This window comes from Pectinophora gossypiella, chromosome Z, assembly GCF_024362695.1.
Source record: "Pectinophora gossypiella chromosome Z, ilPecGoss1.1, whole genome shotgun sequence".
Lineage (NCBI taxonomy): Eukaryota > Metazoa > Arthropoda > Insecta > Lepidoptera > Gelechiidae > Pectinophora > Pectinophora gossypiella.
Genome location: NC_065433.1, coordinates 18880445 through 18907105, shown reverse-complemented (window position 1 = coordinate 18907105; position 26661 = coordinate 18880445). Strand labels below are relative to the sequence as shown.

Below are 26661 nucleotides of genomic sequence, written 5' to 3'. Positions count from 1 at the left end.
TACGAGTATTACTATTACTAACTCAAAATCGTGGTCCGAATCATCCCACATTTTTTTCGTTACGATGTCACTAACACCCTGTATAAAATTGGAAAGTCTCACAGTGAGTATCGATGCCGAATAATTTTCAGCTTTAAACACAAAAGCGGACACGTGTAAAATGTTATACCCATTAAAAACAGGGTCACTCCAGCAAAATACAGTATTAATTGTAAATACTTCAAACAATTAGCCCAAATGAAACCCTGTAATATGAAAACAGTAAAACTTTGTCAACTTGCCTTTTTGTCGGACTACCGTGATTCAGAGACATGATTTAATTAGTAATTTTGTACAAAATATTTAATAATAAACGTAGGTTGCCAATTTTGAAAGCCTTTGTGGTGGTGCATGTTTTAATTACGGTTTTGTTAGCTTCATACTTTCTATCTTTGTGTGAATATACCGCGTATTGTTTGGAGTATTTTTTTTTTATTAAAATATTATGCAGTATTTACTTCACCGCGTTTGAGTTGCTTTATAGGTGAAGAAGTGTAGAGGCGAAAAGTTCAGTTTGGTATGACCAAAACCTGATTACCGCTCGTATGAATTTGTAGCTTATTTCGCGAATTACAAAACCATATAATTAATATTATAAAGCTTAAGAGTTCCATAATTAGGTATACCTTTCAAACTAAAATTAGATGTATTTTTCTCATTTGTTTACAATTTATACTCGTACCCCTGTACCACCCATCCAAGTATCGCTTACATCAAACATATCATTGTCGGTTAAAATCAATATTTGTATATGAGTACTAAATGCTCAGTAAAATGTCGTCTGTTTCAATAAATAACTTCAAAACATATGTTCATGTTTTGTATCTTTTCACACTAAACAAACCAATTGTAGGTACAGACTTTAATTTCGAATAAAAGTAATCAAATATCCACACGTCATTCTAATACCTATTACTTTACACGTAGGTACTAGTGACACCTGGATTCACCAAGGTACAGTTAGTTAAACCACTCTTTATGGGGTCGGCTCAACTTGTATTCTTCCTGTTTTCCTCTCTATCAGTCGTATTCTCAATACTCACGCCATTCACGCGCATTCTTCACGCAATCCATCCACACTTTCTTGGGTTGTCCCCTACTTATATATTCATCCACATTCATTCTCATCATTTTCCTCGTATACCATGCTAACCTGTTGCTCTTCAATTTCTCAGTGACCGGCTACTTCCAGACTTCCTCTTTGTTATATATTCATTCCTAATCTTGACCATTCTGGCCGCGCCACACATCCATGACAGTTTTTACCGTATAAATAATTAAAAATGTATGAATGAATTTCACAAAAAACATACTGCAAATTTTGAAAATCAATTTTCCAACTTTTCATTGAAGGATGACGTGAATCGGCGTAGGTTTCTACTTAATTCGATAAACATTGAGTTCAGATAGTATTAATAGTTTTCGTTGCATTCATCTTCTCATTTGCTTCGGTGTTAAACTGGGAGCGAATAGAAACCATAGAAACCGTACAGGTACTTATCTTTTCAGACATGTATTGTAGCAATATGAATTGGGAAGAAGAGATCATGCCTTTTTCATCATGACGGACTGTCCATGAGCGATGGGGTAGCCTATTACCATATGGTTCGTTTTAGCCATCTTTGGATTGCAATCTTTAGATCGAAGCAATAGCAAGTGCTACTCCTTCAGATTGATAATGTAACTAGCGTAAATCACTATTGGTGACTCATCATTTGGAATAATAAACTCAGAATGCCAATACCGTGCGGCGAAAGCTGATTTTTTGTTGATGTGTCATAAACTTGAACATCCAAACTGAGCTCGAAGGAGGATGATGAAATTAATTCGCAGTAGGTCACAAAATCACCTTTGTTGTTAGGCATTTTAATTCTTATTTTTTTTAGTAAATTAGATGTGTAGGTAGTCGTAATTTAGTTTTAAAATTAACTGAGTAAAGTATACCTAACTTACAGGCAACAACTCATAAATAATTACATACTTTTAAAAAAAATATTTGACCTATAAATCATAGTTTTATAATTGTTGATCCGCTTGTTTTAAATACTAACTAAATACAATATTATTTACGTAAAGTGTTTTATATTAATAGTGCTGTGCTCTTTTCATAAAGTTTCTAATTACAAGTAAGTACTTAATTGCCATAATATTTATTATTTTATTTTTGACATTGACCAACTAAATGCTCAACACAATTTCTGTGTTACTGTGAAACATAATACCTGTGTGCGGAAGCCGTATAAACAATATGCCTACGTTTACGTCTGGTTAGTCATTCTCGTAATAATCCTGTACTCTTACATCATTAGTCATACTTGTGACAAGAGTCAACAAGCCAACTTGACAAAATATTTATATATTACCTTTTTTCAGTAGGTAACATAGTTACACATAGAATCGTTGTTTTTTACATAATGAACGTCTCATCTGCCTAAAACTATTGCAGCTTCTCACAACCTGTACGTAAAGCAGGGGAAAAGAAAATGCACGAAAATCCTCGGCACAGGGCCCTAGACGTTCATTTTAAAAAAGACAAAATATATTGTTATATATGCGTAATTCTGAATGCCAATGGGAATCCTAAAGTAAAAACGTATAATTTGCCTACACACAAAAGATTTAGTGATTTTATGCATTAGATCGACACGTAAGGCAAGTTTATGCTTATTCCGGGTATTAATAAAATAATAATATTATTATATTGTATATAAATTATTTTGTTATAATAAATACTGTCATAATAAAATATAACACCACGATTCGCTGATAAGACGGAAAACACAGAAAAGTCTAAACGTAGTGAGTCCGGGATTCTAACACGTAACAAATCCTTCCTCTTCTTCTTCATAGACATTAATTGTTGTTATAAAGCCCAATATATAGAAATACTTAAATCCTTTAATAATAATCCTTTAATTTCCATAAAACCACATAGTGTCAAAATGACAAATCGGCTTAATATTATCTAACGTGGCACCACGCCCGTGCTAAACCGTTTTGGAAGATAGATGAATCATAAGCTAATCATCAGTGGCTAAATTGATCAGTGTATGGCATGGCGAAATGACAGGCATAGTAATTGGACAAAGGTGTATGAGTCAGGCTATCGATTTGTGATTCGTATCTAGTGTAATAATGAGTGAAGTTGTATTATTTAATATCGCAGGGATAGACTAAGGAAAACACATACAATTTTATGTAAAAAAGCTTAACATAAGATTAATGATTACCTAAATGATACAAATGTTTGGTATTGAATGTGTTCCTCTAGTTGTTAAATATCTTGTAATATATACCCTCATCATTGATTTATTAAAAGATGTGTTGCTGTTGCAGTTTCTTGTCATTTCTTCTCCTCAGCCATAACACCTTGCAAAATGACGTAAATTCAAAAATATTACATTGACCTTCAACAAGTTTATCCATGATAATTACGTTGAATAAATGATTCTGATTTCTGATTTGACCTCTGTCGCCTCATTACTGACACGATGGTTATTATTGACGTTCGGTTATCTTATTACTGGAAAAATATTGTGGTGATAACTATAAAAAAGGTGAAAAACCTGTATTTATTAGATATAAGAAAAGAAGTCTGTTTAAAAGCACGAACTAAGATCGAGTAACAAAGTAACTTACAACTTCAAAAGGCTTTTACGCTGTGAACTGTGTTGCTATTCGTTAATGCTAGGCGCTGAGCGGCGGTCCCTTACATCAAGATTACTTTAAAGTGATAAATACCTACTTGAATCTGCACCCGTTGCCTGTCATTATATAAATTGTTATATCAATGAACACGAGTGCGGAGTTTGCATCTAAATTGCCGTCTGCTCGAAGAAAATTTTCAATTGTATATCTTCACTTAACTCAAGTAACTATCAAACAATTGTTTGGCGCAATCTTTCAATTCAATATGATAGTGTAGATTTGGATCAAAATAATCTCCACCACTTTGTAGTGGAGCAACTAGGTGGAATCTACTAATATATTATTACTACAAAAGTAAGGTGTTTACCTGCAAATTGAAAAAAAAATTGTTATTATTTACAAGTAGTAATACAAAGTTCAGTAGTCACAATGTTTTGCTAAAATTCAATAAACAAAGTTTTGTTAAATATATTTTTTTTTTTTCAATTTAGTGGGACTTATTATGTAGAGACGATATGTTAGGTCTCAATACGTTAGGATTTAGGAGATCAAATCTTATTAGGTAGTCAGTAACTAAACAGTTTTTATGGTGTTTAGGAACTTTTAAGTAATAAATACTAGCTAAGATTTTTTTACCCAACATCCATTGTCTAGATCCGTGACCATGCTTTGCATGATGTATTACCTACAAAATAAACGTTGAATAAAATTATACGCTACTTACACGTAATTTTATAGAATGGATCCTTAATTTTGCCAAATACTAGTAAAAATCTGTGCTAACATTCAAAACATGGTCAGGGGCCAAAATCGTAACTTATAATCTTCTTCAATCGTGTATGGTTGTGAGGTGGATTACCAACCTCATCAACCCAAGTGTCAGGGTTATTATTGAGCCGCCAAAGGCCCCTGATACGGGTCATGTAACGATTACTCACTGACATTAGTAAGTAGTAACCGGGGCCATCAGCTTAACGTACCTTCCGAAGCACGAATCATGTTACTTTCGGATTAAGTAATGTCCGGGATTCGAACCCGACTCTTCTTGAGCCCAACTCTCAACCACTGGACCACAGGGGCCAGTACTAATAATAGGACGTTATAACACAGATAGTTTACTGTTTACCTACATGATAATTCTCCTGTGCTGTTTCTACCTACAGTTTTATCAAAAAGACCTTGCAACACATATCAAGTTGCAAAGATAAACGTGCATAATACTGCATTGTTGTTTGCATCAATTTGAATGCATTAGACTAATCATTAACCGTACGCGCAAATGAGTTAGTGTATGAAACATTATGGTTTTAATGCCGGGTTGTTAGGTCTATGAATGGTGATTTATGGTTAAAATCGTGACCATGGAAACTTCCATGAGGTTGTTCTAAAAATTGTTATTCAAGCTCTATATGGTAATGTAACTTAATGACTGTATACTTGGTGTTCATGACTATTTTATAACAACTTATTCAGAGACATAGTAGAAAATATTTATTAGCTAGCTTTTTATAAGCAAACTATATCGTTCCCAGGTATAAAGTGAGTATTTGCCTTGGCTGTAGGTTTATTAGGGATGATTTTTACGCGTTATCTTGGATCTAGACGCTACCAGTTTCAGACAGGTCCATAATTTTTAATATTTGGAAACTTACTTACTCCCTATAGATTTGCCATTATAATTTCTGTCTCATGCGACCGATGGGGTACAAATCTTCTTATTTCTCCCACCAGGTGTCGCAACTGTTGAGTATTCTTAGAATTTGTCTGTTTCTCATACTATTTGAATAAAATTGAGGGAATATTTTTGCACTGACCCTATGCTGGTGTTTTATTTGTTCCCCAAAGTTCGGAAACAAGAAAACTTAATTTCAATCAAAACTGCCTTTTTCCAACTAGCTGCTTTTCTTTTTCGTAACTCATCCTTCAGACGGGGTACACTCCAGGTTGCTCCACATTTTATCAAATTGAAATCACAAATTTCAGCTGGACAGTATGGAGAACTGTCAAAATTAAGGAATAGGTACTCAACAGTGCTATACATTTGAGCTTCTAGTTTTTATTCTCATTATAATAAATAACGTGTCACGTAGTGTCTGACTATTACGAATATTAGCAATAAAGGAGAGATCACAAAATAACTGTAAATGTAAAACAACCTTACTCATCCCGGTTTGCTACGCGCCATATATAGTTAAACAAAGCTAGACAGCTGGAGTTACCAGATCTGATGCCAACAATGAACATAATGTACTTACCTACCCTTATGTTACTATAGCCTGCATCCTACAACATATTATTTATTCATCAATCATTAATTTATTTTGGTATATTGCGCCTATTCTTCAGAAACCTCGAGCCACTTGATATTCATTGCACAAAAATTGCAGAGTGAGTTTTCTATGAAATCTGTCATCGGCGAATTTATAAGTATAATAAATATATAAATAAAACACCTTCAAATGAACCTCAGCAAAAGCGAAACGAAAACAATGCACTTTTATAACAATCATTATCCTTTTTACATGATCTAATTACAGTTACACTTTTATTCTCACTCACCAAGCGTGACGAGTGAATTATCATTGTGAAAAATCATTACTAAAATGATTGCAATGATGCAGACGTTACTGTATGTCGCGTTTTAAAAAAAATATGTACAGTAGTTTGAAAATCACGGTAAACGACGTAATACATAATAATATGGTGTACGTAGGTACCCCTATTATAACTATTAGAATCACAAAAAAGGCAATCGATTTATCATGATTAAAATAAAAGAATCGACGTGTAAAGAGATGTATCCTCATTGCATCCCCTTGTGCGGGACAGGACAGATTCGCGATTGGACAGATTATAGATTCGGCAGATTCTGAATTCGACAGATTAGTCATTCCTTTGATATAAAGACAAACCTAAGTGCAATTTTGTGATTAAATTGATAATTATGTGGCACCCTATATGAGTGTGATTTCTAAAGATAATAGCTTAGCATGTACTATTTTACTTTCTATTAATACAGATTAATTGAAAAACAAAGAAAAACGTACACGTTGATATCATTTTATTATAGTATTTGTTGTATGTATGTTGAAGTACGAAAGTTGTAAGTACTGAGAATAAATGTCAATAAAAAATCGTATTTATTAAATTGCTGATCAAATTAAGTGTTTTTTTTTTTTATTAAGTATTTACTTTAGCCGAGATCTTCAGTAGTAATCTTTAGGACATGGCTTTTTGCACGGTTTATAGCAACCTTCATTACAAATGTAGGTTCGAATTTTCTTCGCTAATGGACAGTCCAACCGACCGCAGGGTCCGTGAAGATCTCGTTTGTTAACAAACTGTCCATGCTGATACTTACCTTTAACTGTATCGCCATGGATAAATTGATGCTGACTCCCTCTGAAATCCATACGTTTAGGACAGTTCGTCCCGCCACATGGTCCTTTAGGGAATCCCATAGCTAGTATTGCCAATTCGCTGTTAGTAAACGGAGCCACAAAGTCTTCATATACTACTTCTTTCTCTACAGGTACCACTGGCTCTCTCATTATATCTGGGGCTCCAAAGAAATAAGCCACAGGTGGAACATTTTCTATATAAGTCCCTTCCCAGTGACGAACTACTTCGAGATCTCTCAGTTTCAATTCGTCGTTCAAATACTTTCGACCGGGTAATCTTTCCATTTCGGGTAATTGAATGAAATAGGATATCACTTTGTTCCCTAAACAACTTAAACGTACATAAAATTCAACTTCTCCTGAAGCTTTTAAATCTTCTTCACATTGCAAGGGTTGTATGAATTGAACAGTATTTGAGAACATTTCCGGTTTTTCTGGGTTTCTATATTCCGCTTGGTCCATATCGACAGGATTGTAATCGCCCGACCTTTTAACACATTCTAGGAAAGTCTCGTGCCATTCAACTATACAAAAACCGATGCAATTCATATGTTCTTCTCTATTCCAAACTTGTATGTATATAGGAGTCTTTCGTAAAATCTCTTCTAACATACCGGGCCTTGAAAGAATCATAATTGAACTTCCAACACCAAAATATGGTGGCTGTGGTAAGGGCTCCGAAGGTAAAGCGAGTTTGAAAACTACCGGTTTGCCTTTCTTTCCTTTTTTTTTCTTTTTTGGTTTCGCTTTCTTCCCCTTTTTTCCTGCTTTGGGTGGCGGCGGTGGTGGAGGAGGAGCGACAAAGTTGTCATGAGCCACATACAAATCGAAGAGTGGGAGACAATTCATTTGTACAGTACATGTTTGCATATATTTCATTTCTTCCTCTGAAGGACCTGGGGGTTCCTTTTTACCTTTTTTGCCTTTCTTTGGCTTAGGTGGTTTCTTTGCTTTTCCTTTTTTGCCTTTTTTTAACGCTTCTAGAGCTGCAAGTGCTTCAGCCTCCCTTTTTCTTTCCTCTTCTTCCATCCGGAGTTCGTACTCATCTTTTGTGGGTGGTTCTATCTTGAGTACGATCCTTTTGACGAAAATTTCAAACAGGAATATTTGCTCCATGGTTGTATCTGAAATATATGTATACCTATCTTTTATAACAATCTATTTTTACATGTGAGTAGCAGTAGTATCATCTCACCTACCAAGTACCAGACAAGCAAAATAATATTTTCCAGGTAGTATGACTGAACAGGAACATAATTTGTTGTGAAAAATACTAGGATGTTATCGAGGGCTCATAGTTTTGTTGCTAAAATTTATTTTATAGTGTTACATTGTCTAACCATCCTGATTCTGTGACACTCAAGTGACACTCATTACAGATTGTAAGGAAGTCGAAAGCAAAAAAATGCTTACTCAAGGAGATTTGAACAGTTTTCGGTTTTCAATGGTAAGAAAATAGTTTCTTTTATTTATTAAAATTTTGCTGTGTAAATACTGCCATAATTATCACTAGGTACTGTGTTGTTATTTATACCGTGTTATAAAATGATTCACCTATATTTTTCCCCTCGTCTTGAAATAAAAAAAGATTCAAATTACTTACGTAGTACAAAAAAATAAATGATGTAGGTAGATGGTTAGAGTTCATTTGACGGGGTCACGTTTACGCACGCGGGCAGCGTAGAGAGAGACACGTGGGGGAGGGAAGGCGCGCCCGGGCAACTCAAGTTTGACGAAGCGGTAGCAAAACTGGATAGTCTGAAAATATTATTAAAATAAGCATCGTTATTTTTCTATTCTTTGCTACTGGGAAACTGTCAGTAGGTACCTATCTACTTATTTATCTATATCTACCTATTTGATTATTTCTAATTATTTAACTTCTTGCTTCTATGCTGTTCTGGGAGCATATAAAAAACATAGAACACGTTCAGCTGCTTCTCTTCCCGGGCATGTCGTAAAAACCGACAGAGGGATTGTGTCCTCTAACATGATGGACTAATGTTATGGGCGATAGGCTGATCCCTTATCACCATAAGGTTCATCATATCCATCTTTGGACTTCGTATCAACAGTGGCTGCAAGTTGTCTTTGATTACTTGTGGCTCTGCCCACCCCATTAGGGATTACGGGCGTGAGTTTATGTATGTATGTATGTATTTAACTTCTTACTCGTCAAAAGTTTATACGTAAGGCCTTTCTTTGCCGTTAATATAATTTTCCCTATCTGGGATAGATTAATTTACTTACCAAGAGTTTTAATCTTATCCAGATGCAGTCATCTCTATTATAATGCGCACAGGCACTCGTTCTGTCTCACTCGCACGCTGATATTTAAATTTAGAATCGCGTTTGTACGTTATACGTTTCGCACTGCAGGTCATGCATTATTCAAGTACTAAATCCAGGTTTATTTTTATATTGTAGTACAATATTCCAAAACGAAAAGGAGAAGAGCATGATCAATTTACATGTGAGTTGCAGATTTATTACTCTATCTATATAACAAATAGCACATGTTTGTGTTATGACGTGATCCGTAGATAACTCAAAATATATATGTATATATGTTATATATTTACCCTTCACATAACTAACCCTCTAAAAGCTTACAGGCTCATAGTTAGGACAATCTTATGTTTAATCTTATAAGGATTTATCCTGGAATGAGCTCAGGCTTTTGTTGAATTTGAAGGAACATATTTAAATAAAGCCAGAGAGGGAGGGACAGTGGTTGATCTCGTCACAATACCTAGTTAATGGTGCAACAGATTGGTAAATGCAAAAAAGAACATCTATATATTTTCATCCATCACCTAGTGTACAGTTCGCTTTCGATTCGATTCTAATCTAAAAGGGAACCACTACACAAGTAAAAAAGGAAGTATAAAATTTTCCGTTTCTCCTCGTGTTGTCGATCGATGCCGGGAGGGGGAGTCGTTAGCCAACAAAACCGGTAGCGAGTGCGCATCGCGCAGCTGCGCCTGCGACGGGTAAAGGCTTGTTCAGAACAAGTTGTATAGGTACAATTATTCCTCTTCAGTAGGTAGTTTCTTGGATTTATACGTGACATGTCACATGACTATGCCATCATGGTCAGAACAATTAGCTCATTCTCAAAATCTGACCCTAAAATAACCTTCATTTTGTAGGCATATGCGTAGGTACGTAGAAACCTACTAAAATTAATAATTCACCCCGGACATCTGGATAGGTTAATATAAAAATATCGTTTAGCGTAAAAATACAAAAAATAAAAAGAGGATCAATGAAGGACTTGCCAGGCTACATTCTTCGAAAACAATATAGATGGCTCTGTACAGTTTTTCTTTCGGTTAACCTTCTAATTTCATGGATAACAGACATAAATATGCGCGTTTTATCATTGTTCAATGATAACCCTTTTTATTACACCCAGATACAATTACATCTTCCACCCATTATTATTGTAATCAAAATAAAGAGAAGCAATAGAGGTAGAGACATAATTCTATACGTTAAATAATATGAGCCAAAATTAAATAAAGCAGCAATTATTTTGATATAAAATATGCCTCTTCCATAACATTGTATTTTAGACTAATTATGTACTTACCCGAGGTTTTGGCGGGAAGAAGAGAGGAATGGCGATTACTCCACCGACAAGAGCGCAGCTCTTAAATAGACAGAGAGAGAGAGATGTACCAGAGTAATGAAAAAATAGTTAATTATCACTTTAAAGCTGTACAACGCCATCTATATTGTTTTTGGTGAACGTAGCCTAGAAAGCCCCACATTACGTTGTAACTTTGTATTTACTAAATTATTGATCAACTTATGACTATGAAGATACTTGTACGTTTCTTAGTAATATGAATCAACGTGCATTTTCCAAGTTGCACGTAGTCAAATGTGTCATAGATTAGCTTTTAGTATGAATTATTTACTAGTAATGAACGTTTCAGGTTTGGGTGACGGTCAGCCAGGTCAGACATGGAAAATCAATAGACTTAGACAGGACTATTGATTTCAACGTAATTATAGATTACTTAGAAAACATTAACAGTGTGTTTTTATCTTCTTATCGTGTGGGTTATGATGTGGATTACGAACCTCATCAACCCTGGTGTCAGGGTTATTATTGAGCCGCCAAGGCCCTTGACATGTGTCATATAACGACTACATACTTACATCAGTAATTAGTAACCGGGACTAACGGCTTAACGTGCCTTCCGAAGCACGGATTATCTTACTGTCGGACAATCAGGTGACCAGCCTGCAATGTCCTGACCAAACTAGGGATCACAAAGTGATTTTTGTGATATGTCCCCACCGGGATTCGAACCCGGGCCCTCATTATCGTGAGACCAACGCTCAACTACTGGACCACAGAGTGTTTTTTATTGTTACACATCCCTCTCTTGTCGGGATGTAGGACTCGAATAACAGATTTCCACTCACACACACACACACACACACACAGAATTAATTAAAAATAGGATTCAACGGAACGAAATAAATCAAGTAAAAGCATAGATTACCTATAAATAAAACCACGCCGTATTTCGAATAATAAGTGGTTTGTCTTCCCTTGCGTATACGCCTTTACCAATCATCTCACTCCTGTACAAGTATTATAGACCTGCATCGTACGCTCAACTTACTCTAGAGCGTACGACTAACATATCTATAACTATACCTTCATATACAGGGTGTAACGGAAGGGGGGTATCAAGCCGAAAGGGGACAAAACTATACCTTATGTAGATCTTATCTGCAAAATTTCAATTAAAAAAAAACACTTTTGATACTTTTTTCAATTTCAGTTAAAAAAATATTTTAATATTTCCAGCATGTAAAAAACACGGCACAGCACTATTGAGGTCACTGTTCTTAATCCACTCAAATATTGGCACTACACAAATCTCCTAGCGCGTCCTGGTCGCCTGGTACTCGCGGCGCTCGCACGGCCGCGATAGGTACGAAATTCGAGCGGGCGGCGGCTTTGGCGGCAACGTCAAAAGGAGTCGGCGGCCGATTGGAACAATCCGAGTCGGCGGCACGTCGGCGACTGTAACAAACAAGAATGACACTAAAGCATCTAATAATTGGAGTCATTTTGCTTTGACAACTATTCTCACATTATTTTATGACGTGTAAAATAAGTTAAAATTACCTACTTGTTTAGGTAAGGTATTTAATTTAATAGTAAATAGGAAAAAAAGTGTGAAAGTGTGGGTAAGTAGGTAGGTAATTAATAATTAGACTTACGTTTTACAAGAAAGGTTCGAAATGTCGTCATCCCCGTTCGATGCACAGACCTGCCGCTTCATCTGTCCACAACACTTTCGAAGCAAAGTCTGGTGAGCTTTCCACTTGAACTCGGTACCATTCTCAGAATGCCACACGAGGTAAATAATCAGCAGGAATTAGCTCGGGCGTACGTTGCATGTGGTAAGGTTCGCGTGGTAGTCCTTGGGTTGGCTGCACGGCTAGTACGGCTTCTTCAAACTCCGGATCACGGGTCGCCGAGCGGCCAGTCTCGGATGACGCGTGGAAAGAGCCCGTTAAATGCAGTAGGCGATTGACCATTTTCCTGAAGCAATGCAGTGAAGGCAGTTGCCTGGCTTCATCAGCTGGTCTACCTTCTATGAATCGCTGATACAAGTTCCGTGCTTCACTTAAGTTGCCATCGCCGGCACCCACACACATCATCATTTCATAATAACCTACATTACTCAAAGACACCTCGAACTATCACTGATCACAGTTATCACAACAAATCCAAATTTCGAACTTCACTCCACAGATAGTAAACAAGCACTGACAAATAATTTGACAGTTTACTTTCGTGTGCATGTTTCTATCTCTTTTGGAATGCTAGTATCCTGGTACTTAAGGGTGTGTTATTTCTTTGTGCGCAATAAAATATTTTTATGGTATTGTTTGAATGAATGAATGAATGTATTGTATTTTATGAAAGTAGGTACGTATTTTACTTTGAACCTAGAAAAGTAAAAAAGTCGTTTATCTAATAAGGATCACCCGCGCTCACACTCTGGCACTAACACAGAATTGCCACGTTTCTTCGCAAATATCCCGCGCAATAGCAGAAGGCGAAATTAATCTGTCAATAATAAGACATACTATCACTCTGCCCGTATCCCTAATGGGGTGGGCAGAGTCACAAGAACATCCCATTAGCGGTACGAGCATGATAATTATTTATGTACCTATGTTATGATTACTTGTGGCTCTGTCTGCCCCATAAGAGATAAAGGCGTGATATTATGTATGTATGTTTGGTACGGGCATGTAGCGATACGAGCGTGTAGTGGTAAGTGAAATTCCGCAGTCTCTGCCTACTCCAATGGGAAAAAGGCGTGATGTTATTGTTCACTGTTGGATAATACACGACTACAATTTAGGAAGGAAAAAAAATACAAAAAAAAAAAAATATTTTTTATCATGGTTAATGATAACTTCCCCTTAACAGCACCGCCATTTTGAATTTCGGGTGCACTAGGGCTTGCCGATCAAAAAATGTCTATCGATAATCTATCCCGACCGAGAGTCGATCGATAGCAAGACTATTGATAACTCGGAAAGTGGGAACATTTTCGATTTTATTACCTAAGTGCAATACAATCGATAGTATCGTTGCGGATTAATAACAAACTATCGATAATTTTGCCCTCAGTCAGTAGTATTGCTACACTCCGATAGTATGGTTATTTTGAGTGGGCTGATTGTCTAAACTGAATTTCAATAACTCAAAAGTCCATGGATTTAGATTTTTTGAAAAGCTATTTTTTTATTTCTACCAATCAAAATCGTAGTTGAAAATGATTATGATCGATAATCGATACTGAACTATCGATAGTTTGAAACACTAGCGTGCCTTTTTCTATTCGCGAGCCCTGGCATCCTGGTACAGGGTATAAATCCCATTAACTGTCCCAATGCAATTTGCAATTCCGTGCTTCGGAAGGCACGGTTGGTCCCGGTGACTACTTACTCATGTAAGAAAGTAGTTATTACATGAGTCATGTCAGGGGCCTCTGGCGGCTCAATAGTTACCCTGAAACCAGGGTTGATGAGGTTGGTAATCCACCTCACAACCCACACGATAGAAAGATTTAAAAAAATACTGTTATGTGTTTTTAATTCCTTGTACGCAATAAAGTATTATTGTATTGTACGAAAGTACTTATTTTAAGATTACTTTTACCATGTCATAGTAAAAGTAAAGTTATGTTAGGTAGGTACTTTACTTGAGAAATTGATTTTGTCTTTACTATGTTGTAAACGTAACATTAATGTCTCGTTAATAAGATACACAATCACTTGCAGCTGCTCGTATCCCTAATGGGGTGGGCAGAGCCATAAGTAATCAGAACATACTAACATAATATCACGCCCGTATCACTAAGGGGTAGGCAGTCACAACGGTACTTGAGAAATTTATTTTGCTTTTACTATGTTGTAAATCCCCAAGGAATTCTAAGAAGCCTCTGACGTTGCCGGTCGCCTCAGGGAGGCACCCCGTCTGGCCAAGGTGCCGGACCCGGTAGTTGGCGGCTCCTTCACACTCCAGTAGCACATGGGCCGCTGTCTCGTCCATGCAGGTTCTGCACAGGGGCTTGTCGGTGACACCTAGTGTAAACAGATGTTTGTTGATATCACCGTGACCACACAGCTACACCTGCTACCTGCAGCTGTTACCTGTATTAGTGGAGACCTCTTCACATTTAGAATTCTTTTGGAGAGACAACTATTGATGTTGGGTAGTGCCAACTTAGCCTGCCTGCATTTATTTACGGTGGTTCATAGTCTGGTGTGTTTGTTCATTCCCAAATACCCTAATACCGAACTAGCTTTATTTGCGGATGATACAGCCATCTATTCTTCGTGCCGTGGTCGAGTTATGATGACCGGAATTCTCCAACGCGCCAATGCCTTGGGCAAGTAGTTTCGCAAATGGAGAATCAAGGTAAACCCGGAGAAAAGTGCAGCGGTGTACTTTTCAAAGGGCTATTATAATACGTCACGGTCACGCTGTCAACTTAAGTCATCAAGATGTCTGGCAAGCCGATCCCTTGGGAGGAGCAAGTCAAATATCTCGGCGTAGTCTTAGATAGACGTCTTACTTTCAAGGCCCATATCAAACGTGTGCGCGATCGCGCCACGTTTGTAATGGGCCGTGTTCATTGTCTCCTTAACAAGCGTAGTAAATTATCCCTTTGGAATCTACACGACTTGCATCCGTCCGATCATGACCTATGCAGGGGTAGTTTTCGCTCACGCGAGTCTCTCTCAAATCCACCGTCTACAGGAAATACAAAATCGTTCGTGGTTCCATCGCAATGAAAATCTGCACATTGACCTAAGTCTGCCAACCATTGCCCAATGGCTCAAATTAGTTTTTTTGATTCTGCTCCGCACCAACCAAATCCCCTGGTAGTTGCGGCTTCCGAATACATCCCGCTTAGGAACGGTACTGAATAGCATCGGCGTCCGAAGTATGTAATACGATCCCGACGACCCGATTACTCTAGCCATAGAATCAGCCAATCAGCTCGCGACAACAAACATTTCAGGACCCCGATACCGACACCGCCGGCGTGGTCGACGACTTCCCTCAATCAGCGCTTATCGCTATCGACTTACTAGGGTCGTTTAATTCTTTCAAATATTTTTCCTCTCAGACGACGCCCTGAGCCGAGGTTCGCGCCCAACTGGGCACCCTCAGGCCTGTTGTCTTAAACGTTGTACCGGGTGAGAGCCTTCAGCGCTCCCCATTTGTCCGGCCAAGTAGTTAATGTCATTTGCGGCAAAACTTCGATAAGTCACGTCAAAAAAAGGTGTGTTTGTTGGCTGCTCTCGTTCGTAGCAGCGAGCGGACCTGTCCGAATGAGATCGGCAATATCGGTTCCGGACCGATGGCTGTTACCTCCCGTTCCCCTTCTGGCCAACTCGTCCGCCGCGTCGTTACCTCTTGAATCACTGTGTCCTTTGATCCATTGTAAAGTGAGGTGTTAGTATTTGCACACCTTAGTCAGTGATTGGTGGTAACTGTGTATGAGTAGTAGTAGTTGTTTAGGGCCTGCAAAACTCTGAAAGTATTCTAATGAAACTGTCCCGTACCTAGCTAGCCATGAACGCATTCGCCGCTAGTGTGATGCCCATTTGACCTGGATGACGGTGTTAAGGGAGCCTGATATTACGTAATCATAAAATAAAGCATACTACACAAGGAGACGAGATGCATTGTAAAGTACATTTCTTTATCAACTATTAATGTAGGTAATCGACTACATTTTTGGACAAAACTTGTACAACAAAGTGACTCTGCCCATCTCAGTAGCGCAGTAAGTGTGATATTAGATATGTGTAATTACTTGTAGCTCTGTCTGGTCCATTAGGGATAAAGCCGTGATTTATGTATGTTCACATCTTGTTCTATCCTATTGGTTGTGAGGTGGATAACCAACCTCGTCAATCCTGGTGCGAGGGTTATTATTGAGCCGCCAAATGCCCCTGACATGGCTCATGTAACGACTACTTATTACATCAGTAAGCAGTAACCGGGACCAATGCCCATTGTTTTTTTAACTATTGTGTCTGGAAATTTTGGCCTCACAAGGATGAAACAAAACAATTTAAAAAATATTGATTAATATGGCCATCACTGGCACGTTTACCCTTTACTAGGGCAGGCATAAATAAAAGAGGTGGTAGCTGTTCACTCAAAAGTTAAATACCTTGAACAGCTGATTGCTACGTAGTGTTGTGCAAATTTGAATTTATTACATGAAGACCTGGAATTCAATTGCTCATAACTAATGCAAATATGAATTTAGGCGGCCAATACTCTCGCATGTGATTTGTAGATAGTGACAGAGTAGGCACACTTCGGGTTGATACCCCCGTTCCGTTACACCCTGTATACAATGCAACGATCTCGTCTACTACACCACGATATCTACTTTTATATGTCTGTGTGTTTAGATTACCTTACATGTATACTTACTTGTAGTTTTGCATTGTAAGCTAACGTCAGAAATTGATTTAATATAAAATGCTATAATACTTATAAATACAGTTTAGTCAGCTAGGCTACTTGACAATCTAGTCAAATGAGATACTTTTTACGAAACGTCGAAACGAAAGTTTTCTTTTGAGTTAGTATGGAGTTACAGTCCTGAGACGTCATCAATGAAAACGCTCGAACGTTGTATTCATACTAACATTCGCAAATAAATCAAAAAGCAAAATGAGATTGATTTTTGATGATCATAGACTGGCTTTTATTTCTAGATTAGCATTCTATAATTTACCTTTGACCCAGTCAAATACCCTTTATTGGTAATCTATCACGTTTGTATAATCTTGAATGGCGTATCAAATTAAGTACCTGTCTGTGAAATTATTGGCTACCGGTTGAAACAGGAAAATTTTCGCGTACAAGCCTTGCGCCCGCCATCAAACGCCTTCAACTGAGTAGAAGGCAGTTGCGTGGAAAAGTTAGGTTAGGACATGGCATTGTGTTACGTAGTACCTATCAACTAATCTGTGATTATGGTTTTGTCCGGTCAAGTTGTTAATGCCATTTGCGGCAAATCTCCAAAAAGTCACGTTAAAAAAAACTGTGATTGTACTAAAGTTACCTTTCCAGCTACAAGTGCCGACAGCATGCCGGGTTTACTTGGTGTTTGTTCATACGTACATTAAATTACGATTATTTCACGTTAGGGTAGGCAGAGACCACAAAATTTCATTACAAGACATTCACAGTTGCTAAAATGCATGGAGATGGTGTCAATGACATCCACACACCGAAAGAACCCGGTCGGTCTAATAATTACTTTTTAAACCAATAGTCACTGTAGTCCTGTGGTACACCGGCTTGCTTCTCAACTTCCGGACTAACACCAATGACTTATTAATTTATCTTAAGTGCAGTTGTTGTAGACGGCGGTACCTACTTGGGGGTTAAATTTGTCACATCGAAGAAATTCATCTAAGAAAGCAATATTGCTATTTGATATGTGTTTGCATTGCGCACTTACTTTTATACGCGCAAATGTCAAACTGCTATATTGCTTTCTTAGATGAATTGCTTCGATGTGGCCATTTTAACCCCCCTGTTCACCACCTATCACGTTAATCTAACTAGTGGAGTCAATAAATCAGACTTTTCCCTGGCAAATAAGAAGTGAAAACCTTCATTGACTACATACACTAAACAGAAAGCTTGATGAGGTGTGCGTGCTTAGTTGATCTTGCGATGAATTTACCTCTAAATTATTATGTTTTAAATCAATGTTGCCTAAATAAGTACACCTTGGTGCTGGATGAAAATAAAACAAACATCATATAGCTATCGTACGTACGTAAACAGCCTATATACGTCCCACTGCTGGGCACAGGCCTCCCCTCAATCAACCGGAGGGGGTATGGAGCATACTCCACCACGCTGCTCCAATGCGGGTTGGTGGAGGTGTTTTTTACGGCTAATAGCCGGGATCAACGGCTTAACGTGCCCTCCGAAGCACGGAATCATCTTACTTTTTCGGACAATCAGGTGATTCAAGCCTGAAAAGTCCTTACCAAACAAAAGTCAGTCTCACAAAGTGATTTCGACAATGTCCCCATCGGGAATCGAACCCGGACCTCCACATTGTGAGCCTTACACTCTAACCACTAGACCACGGAGGCTGTTAGCTATATAACATAGCTATATTCCCCATTATCCCCATTTCCCATATTCCCCATTATCATACCCTAGCATTCCCCATTTTCTGACATTGGTGCTGTATCATCATCAGCAATTTAAGAGCCACGCTCTTGTCGGTGTAGCATTTTCCATTCCAGTCTATCAAAGGCCAATTCCTTGACTTCCCTATTCCTGTATACACCATCTAAAAATATATCTAACTAACTCAACAAAATTAAGTTGACAGCACCTAGTTGATTCGCCAAGGTTATTCATTTATTCTCTCATTCATTTGAAAATTAATAACATAACATAACAAATACTTTATTGCACAAACAATCATCTGTCCTTTTTCTTTCGGCGGATAAAAAAATGACAGAATAAAATTACATGGAGTCTACAGATATTAGAACCAGTAATAATATTAATGTAAAATATATTATATTGCTTTATAAATCTTTTCTGACAGATTCTATAAAACCCTAGAATTTATAAAAGTAATTTAGTATGTACATAATTATGAGGTACACTATTATTCCTATGTTTTAGAGGATTGCTTTTTTTAATGTTCCTTGTCAAAAATCTTTATAAGCTAATAAATGTTTCTTTCTTTCTAATTGCCTCTGACCATTTAAAATTGATAGGTAGTAGGTAAGTTCGTACTTTACTTGGAAGTGTGGAAACTTTAAATTGAAATTGATGAATGTAATATAAGGTGTCCTTAGGGTATATTAAGGTGCAGAAGTTGAAAAAACTTAGCTCATTATGAGCGATCGTCTATTAGAGAACTTTAAAAGTTTTACATACAATTTTTTTTCCGGACGTAAAAATAGAAAAGTGTATATTTAAAAATGCGTGGGAGAAGTTTTAAAATCAATATTACGTACTTACCTAATTTCTTCATAAGTTTTAAATATTTATTGAAACTAGCTTTTTCCCGCGGCTTTGCTCGGGTTAAATTTGGGGCAACACGGTTTCCCTTTCCTAATGTACCAATTTTTAGCCTCCAGCTTGAAAACTGCAAAAAGTCCCACATAAAATTTGACCCACATATTCTTTGAAGGATTTAGGGACATTTCTAAAAAAAAATTAGTCACAACTTTTGTTAGTCAAATATTTTTAGATGTCTACCTTGAAAATTGCGGAATGCGCCATACAAACTTCCACCCCCCATTTTAGGGAAGTGAGGGGTTAGAAAGTGCAGACAAAATGCAGTCTACGTAGTGACATAATATTCTCCATTCCTTCTACTATCTCCACTTTAAAAGTCACGGCAACTCGTCGCTCCGTTTTGCCGTGAAATACGGACAAACAAACAGAGAGATACTTTTGCACTTTCCCATTTATAATAATATTAGTATATGGAGTGATTTTTAGCAAGGTGCGTAATTTAATTTGTTTTTAAATTGTAGGTAGAGGTTCCATATAGTGGTGGTAGTAAGTACGTCTCCTACAATAGTTACGTGTTACTGAGACATATTTTCGATACAATAAACTTATGTAATAGTCATTTTACGCATTCGAAATCCCTTTGGGTGGACTAAGCCACAAGACACTAGAAGAAGTGTACAGTCATGAGCAATATAATGTACTCACTTTAGGACTCTGTCGCACTAACATATTTGACATTAAGTGAGAATTACAGTTCAATTTGTCAAAAAAGTTAATGTGACATGGTACCAAAGTGTATACATAGTAACGCTCGTGACTATACAATATAAATACGAACTGTAGCTAAAATTACAGTCGTTCGACTTGTCGCTCTACCTACCACAGTACGGATTTCGGGCGTGATTTTGTACATGTACGCGTGTATTAAGTTTCTCTTTGTTCGATTCGAATCATACAAGCATCCCCTCTCCACAGTACGGTGTACAGGTGGCTATGTTTTCACAACTCGCCCATCAAACCTCTATGTTTGCGCTTCAATTAAAACAAGAAACAATAAACATGAACCACTCATTTACATAGCATGAGCGGTAGTTGGTTTAAAGTTAACGACTGTTTGGTCTATACAACGAGAGAAGCAGGTATTTTCATAGACACCTACTACGAGTATTTGATAGTAACGAGAATAATGTTGATACGAATTGCTATGTAGAACCTTTTAAATCGAGAGAAAAAGAAGAGAAAATTAAATAAAAAAAAAAAATCTGACTTGAACCCGCAGCTCTTGTCAAGCCGAGATGAGCGTGTTAAATATTACACAACCAAGTTCTCCTCCTGTCCATGGGACATTCTTCTATCTACGTATCATCATTGCCAACACCTCGGCTTCACAAGAGCTGCAGGTTCAAGTCCTGTCCGATTCAGAAAAACGATTTAATTTTCTCTTTGTGAGTTTGTCCTAGCACGGGTGAGTGCTACAAAAAAAAAAAACATTTATTCAGGAGAACAATTACTATCAATTAATTTGTAGTTCATATAAAATAGTTATTTCAAGTTTTAGTCGTGCTAATATCTTCAATCGTATCAGTTCAAAAATGGAACATAAAGTGCCCGGGTACAACCCACTGCTGCATATAAATCTCCCCTCAATCAATCAATTGGTGGAACTATACTCCACCACGCTGCTCCATTACTGGTCGGTTGTTTCATTGGTACAACACAATTTAAAATTAAATTATATTGTACGATGCTGCATGAAACAGAAACTGCTAGTAGTAGGAAAATCGTTCAAAAATAAAGTAATAAACGTAAGTAGCTTTAACTAGTTCTCTTTATGAGGTTTCCACCTAATATATTACAATTATACAATATAAAATGACTGAATTTAATGTCTGTATTATTTGCCTGGCAATAAAAGGGCTGCTATTAAACTGGTACTAACTAGGTGTAAAAGCAGCACTAGTTTAAGTAACCCACATTCCAAGATATATATTTTTTTGAACTTTGGATCACGACATGCATGAGTTCATGTGAATTTTGGCAGTGTTATATCATGATGATGATGTGTCATAATATATTACATACAGAACACACTATTTATTAGTTAATGGCCTCGATTCCTGCAGACACCTCCGAATTTTATTTTAAGTTATACCTATCATTTTCTTATCCGCCGAAAAGGAAAGGGACGGATGATTGACAGCTTTTAATTTTAGGATGAATGAGTAAAATAATGAATAACCCGGACGAATGAAAATGGTATCTCGCTGGTATGCAAACCGTTTGAAGTGTGACGTCAATTTAATTCTGTCGGGTCGCTAGCCAACGTAAAATTTTTATAGGGTTGTTTTAGATTTGTGCTTAAGATTGACGTGTGTTCCATAAATATGCTTGTCGGTTACCCGTCCCTCTCTTTTTGGGCGGATAAGAAAATGACAGATTTGTATAACTTAAAATAAAATTGGATGGTGTCTATAGGAATTAGCACCAATATGTACCTAACTCACCAACCCACAGTGGAGCGTGGTATGCTCCGTAGCACCTCCGATTGATTGACGGGAGACCTGTGCCCAAAAATGAAACTTACTTGATGGCGATACAATACAAGTATTAGTACAATCTAAACAAAGTTCAAAGGTAAATTAACGTCCACTGTTTATAGTCACAACACCTTATAACTAAGACAAACCCAGTCGAATAAACATTACTGGCTTAAACAGAACCCCACTTTGCCAAACTTGCGTAATTGACAATCCAAAGCTGTTATTGTCCTATAATTTTACCGATTTGAATAAACGTTGAAACGGCTAAACTAAATATTGGACCACATTTGTACAAGTGAGAGCAAAAGTGACTACCACTAAAGTAATCATTTTAACAACTCCCATGGTCCAGTAGTTGAGCGATTCCGATCCCGAGGTTCTATGTTCGATTCCCGGTGGAACAAAAAGTCACTTTGTGAGACTCTCCCTGGTTTGGCCAGGAAATTGCAGGCTCAAATCACCTGATCAAATAATTCCGTGCTTCGGAGAGCACATTAAGCAAGTCGGTCGGTCCTGGCTATTATTTCCTTAAATAAGTATGTAGAAGTATGTAAGTATGTAGTCGTGTAGTATGTGTGTAGTGTGTGTGTGTGTGGTATGTAGTCGTTGGGGGGGAGTTTTGGCGGCCCTATAGTACCCTGAAATCCAGGGTTGAAAAGGTCGGTCATTAAACTCACAAACCCACACGAGAGAACATTAATCATGTAATACGCAAGTAGGTAACGTTCTGTATATAGCGAGAAAACAAAATGAATACGTACTAGGAAATATTGGAAATACCTATAATCAGAATATTTAGAAGGTAAATATAAATCAGCGTATAAAAAGCATTCAACGTAATTATTATGGATAAACTTGTTGAAGGTCAATGTGAAATTTTTGAATTTACGTCATTTCGCAAGGTGTTATGGCTGAGGAGAAGAAATGACAAGAAACTGCAACAGCTATTAAAATATTACTAAACTCTTTAATCCTTAAAATTATGTTACTTTTTTATTTATTTTAATTTTATATTGGTAAAACAACACGCAAAAACGGTAAACGTCATAGACTTCCATTTTCGGGATGTTATCATTTATAACAACCTTTTGCAATAAGTTTTATCTCCGACTGCCCCGTCAGTCCACCGCTTAATCAATAGGAAAAACACTCTAGAGCACCCTTTTGCATATGCAAACATTTGCCACTGGCATTATCTCTCTGTGGTCTTCGTCATTGTAAATTAGTTCCCATTATAGAGCTTATAAAAACTATTATAACTCTATGTTTCACCCAGCGATGATCTTGGCAGCTCGCGTCGAGTGTAGTCTGGTTTTCATTGAGTTTGATCAGGATATTTACATTTTATTCATAAAATCATTCAAGTAATATAATCTTAACTTTAAATTCTTGGTGTATCCTTTAGGTACAGGTATTGTCTATAGATCTCAAGAGGATATGTATATTTTTCTTGTTTCAGTAATGAAAGCTTTTTGTTTAAAGTGACTTATTGTAGATTTGCGGCAAATGGAATTAACTACTTCGCCGTATGAAAGCATCTGTTTTAAAGATACTACTAAACATTAAAAAATCTTCACTTTAGTTTAAGCACGTTCAAGAAATCTGAACACTGAAATTGATTACAAGTTCCCCATGTAATTCCCGTCATATCAATCGAAAACCACCCAATAATCTACCTAGTACAAAATACCTTCTTATTTACATGAAATAGATCCTTTAGACCAAAATATCACTCGCATGACCCTACACAATAGCGACACACTCTGTCCTCTCAAGCGAGAAAGACGTTTGTTTTAGTTGGCGGAAAACTAATTGGTTATGCAAAATTTGAGTGGCTATTCAAGTCTCCAGCAGATAGGATGAAGAACAAGGCAAATATACCGGCTCTCTACAGAAAATAATTGGGCTATGGCGACGCTTTCATTTCATAAGTGTACTTAGTAGTACTACTTAACTACTCTTGTTATTATTGTATTTGAGTAAACGTTGAGGTTTAAATATTAGTGAAGAATTATGTAAAGTTCAACGAATTGCATTATTTTATTTAAAAAAAATATTGTGATACAATCTCAACCTCAACTGAATATGTGATGGAAAAAAGAATTGAATTCGAATTTCAAAATCATAACAAACAACAATTTAGCGTTCTGAAATTCAAATGTCTCATATTTGTTGACACAAAAAAATGACCGCGTCATTTAAATTTAGAATACCGTCACGAGACATCAATTCCGCCCATCATCGTCGATGTCCACCATTTTTTTTTCACGTTTTTTGTTAAAAACCCATAGAGTTATAAAAATAAATGAGGCTTCGCGAACATTGGGGCGAGGACAATAGTTAGATCATTATACTCGGTCATTTGGACGAGCTATGGTTTCGATTTAAGAGGGAAGCGGAGGGGTCAAAATAAATAACCTGTAAGCATTTGAGGGTTGAACGGTAAAAATCGTGATTTGTTACAATTACTCGCATGTTGTTTTTGTCTTTATTCTGAAATATACCTATGAGTAACTGTTTGGCTCCATAATTATCATTCCCTTTGGTCTTTGTGGGATTTTGATGTATAAAACAAAAAGTGTCTAAAGTTTGTCATCGGAAGAATAAAATAATGTATTTACTTATATCAAACAAAAATAATGGCAAAAGTCACCTGAGACAAAATACTACAAAAACAACCGACACGCCGAAAAATACACAATGGTATCATCAAAAAGAATTACATCATACTTACCTATATCGTTACATTAATTTTAATGTGAAAACCTAAAACATTTCGTTGGCACTTGCAAAAGGGGACAGTAAAAAAGCCTATTCAAATGTGGTTGCCATAAAAATACGAAAAATTTCCCTTGCAGTAATAAAGGGAAAAGTGTAATTGTAATTCTTTTGCACGAATTGTAATTTTGCTTGTAAAATTTGACGTTTAAATGGTTCTGGGAAATTATTTGTCGCAATATGCTTGTCTACGAAGATTTTAAAAAATAATGTCTGTAGGAATGATTTATCTTACTGTAAATTATATATAATTTGCTTTATTTCTAGTTTTGTTTAATTTGTTTAGTTTTATTTAATTTAATTTTTGTTTTGTTTAATTAGTCTATTTCTGTATTATAAGTACCTGGTTTTTATGGTGTAATAAAATATATATGAGTATTCTTTGTTTGTTTGGAAACTTTTTTTTAAATATACCTTACCTTACTTATCTTTTATACCGCAGCTCAAAGTTTTGGTCAAATAGTTAATGTAATCTGAGGCAAATCAATCGCCTCAGACAAAATTGAGTCGAAGTATGTGGTACCTAGTAAAAACTAAAACGCGATTCCGGGTAGCATAGAAGCAATCTGATCTGGGGGTCTTAAAAGGCCATATTGGAGTTATTCATCTAAAAAAGCATTAGATTTACTATTTTGCATTTATTTGACATTGCACACTTACTTATTTTTATATGTGAAAATGTCAAATAGCAATATTGCGTCTTTTTAGATCCCCTGATGCAAGTGATAGAGAATTCGTTTCCAAAACATAACAACCCATCCGGGATGCAGCATACGCTTCACCATGTTATAGAAACACACTTTTTTCATAGATTTAATTCGCAGTGATAATTAGGAATAATTATTGATAATAGATGCGAAAACACTAGGTGAGCCGCATTGCAGTAATCAGCCCGGAACAACATAATGATTTCGCCTCAACAGTGTTCAACTATATTTTTAAAGCGGTAAAACACAAATTGATTTGATTTTCTGCGGCACTGAATTGATAAGTAAGCTTTGTATTAAGTTTTTATAGAAAACAATGACCGTGGGAACGAGTCGTGGCTAACTGTATCGTAGAAAGCGCAAAAACTTTGCAATTGTATGTTAAAACAGTAAGCGTCATAGGTAAAATGGAGTAAACCGTATTTTATTTGAAAAAATAAATGATTAAGGGCCACCAACAGGCCGCTGTGAAGTTAATAACGTGTTTCCTCCGATTAATGAGGTAAGTTAATTCAGTAGTAGAAATAAATTGATTAGGTCACACTTCCGTCAAGTATACCTATAAGTTTACTATAAGATTGCAGAAGCTGCTAATTAATAAATGAAAGAAAGACAGCTTGAATTACAACTTGATGTTTAAGCCAAGACGAAACATCTTAAAGACGTGTATGCGATGAGCAACATAATTATAGTAATTACAGTTTTGTTATCATATAAATATATGCTTATTGTGGCATAAAACAATATTTTTGCGACTTACATCTATATTTGCACGACTGCGTCGCGTGCGCACAATCATACACACACCATCTTCCTACTTCACTTGCTTCACGCGAATTCAGCTCTTATACCTTGCATTGTAAATCCTAAATCAATTTCAATACATATAGCATGTCTAGCCGCTATTGGTTTTTTATGCTTTTTCATTTTACAGCTGTTGTTAGGTCAAGTTCAGACGT

At 36.7% G+C, this 26661-nt stretch overlaps 1 protein-coding gene and 1 long non-coding RNA gene across 2 annotated transcripts in view; one reads left to right on the top strand and one right to left on the bottom strand.

Moving 5' to 3' along the window:
• Positions 1-6893: 6893 nt before the first annotated feature.
• LOC126380570 (uncharacterized) lies at positions 6894-8204 on the bottom strand. Its single transcript, XM_050030075.1, has one exon. The coding sequence runs from the start codon at positions 8202-8204 to the stop codon at positions 6894-6896; it is 1311 nt and encodes a 436-aa protein (XP_049886032.1).
• A 7543-nt stretch (positions 8205-15747) lies between these two features.
• The window catches only part of LOC126380602 (uncharacterized), a 105787-nt gene continuing 94873 nt past the window's right edge, over positions 15748-26661 (top strand). Inside the window, exon 1 of the long non-coding RNA XR_007568493.1 lies at positions 15748-15793. This is a non-coding gene — a long non-coding RNA (uncharacterized LOC126380602). The remainder of the gene's footprint in view (positions 15794-26661) is intronic.

Bases quoted from the DNA above. Each gene is read 5' to 3' on its own strand.
- LOC126380570 (XM_050030075.1), bottom strand. From the start codon at position 8,204: ATGGAGCAAATATTCCTGTTTGAAATTTTCGTCAAAAGGATCGTACTC.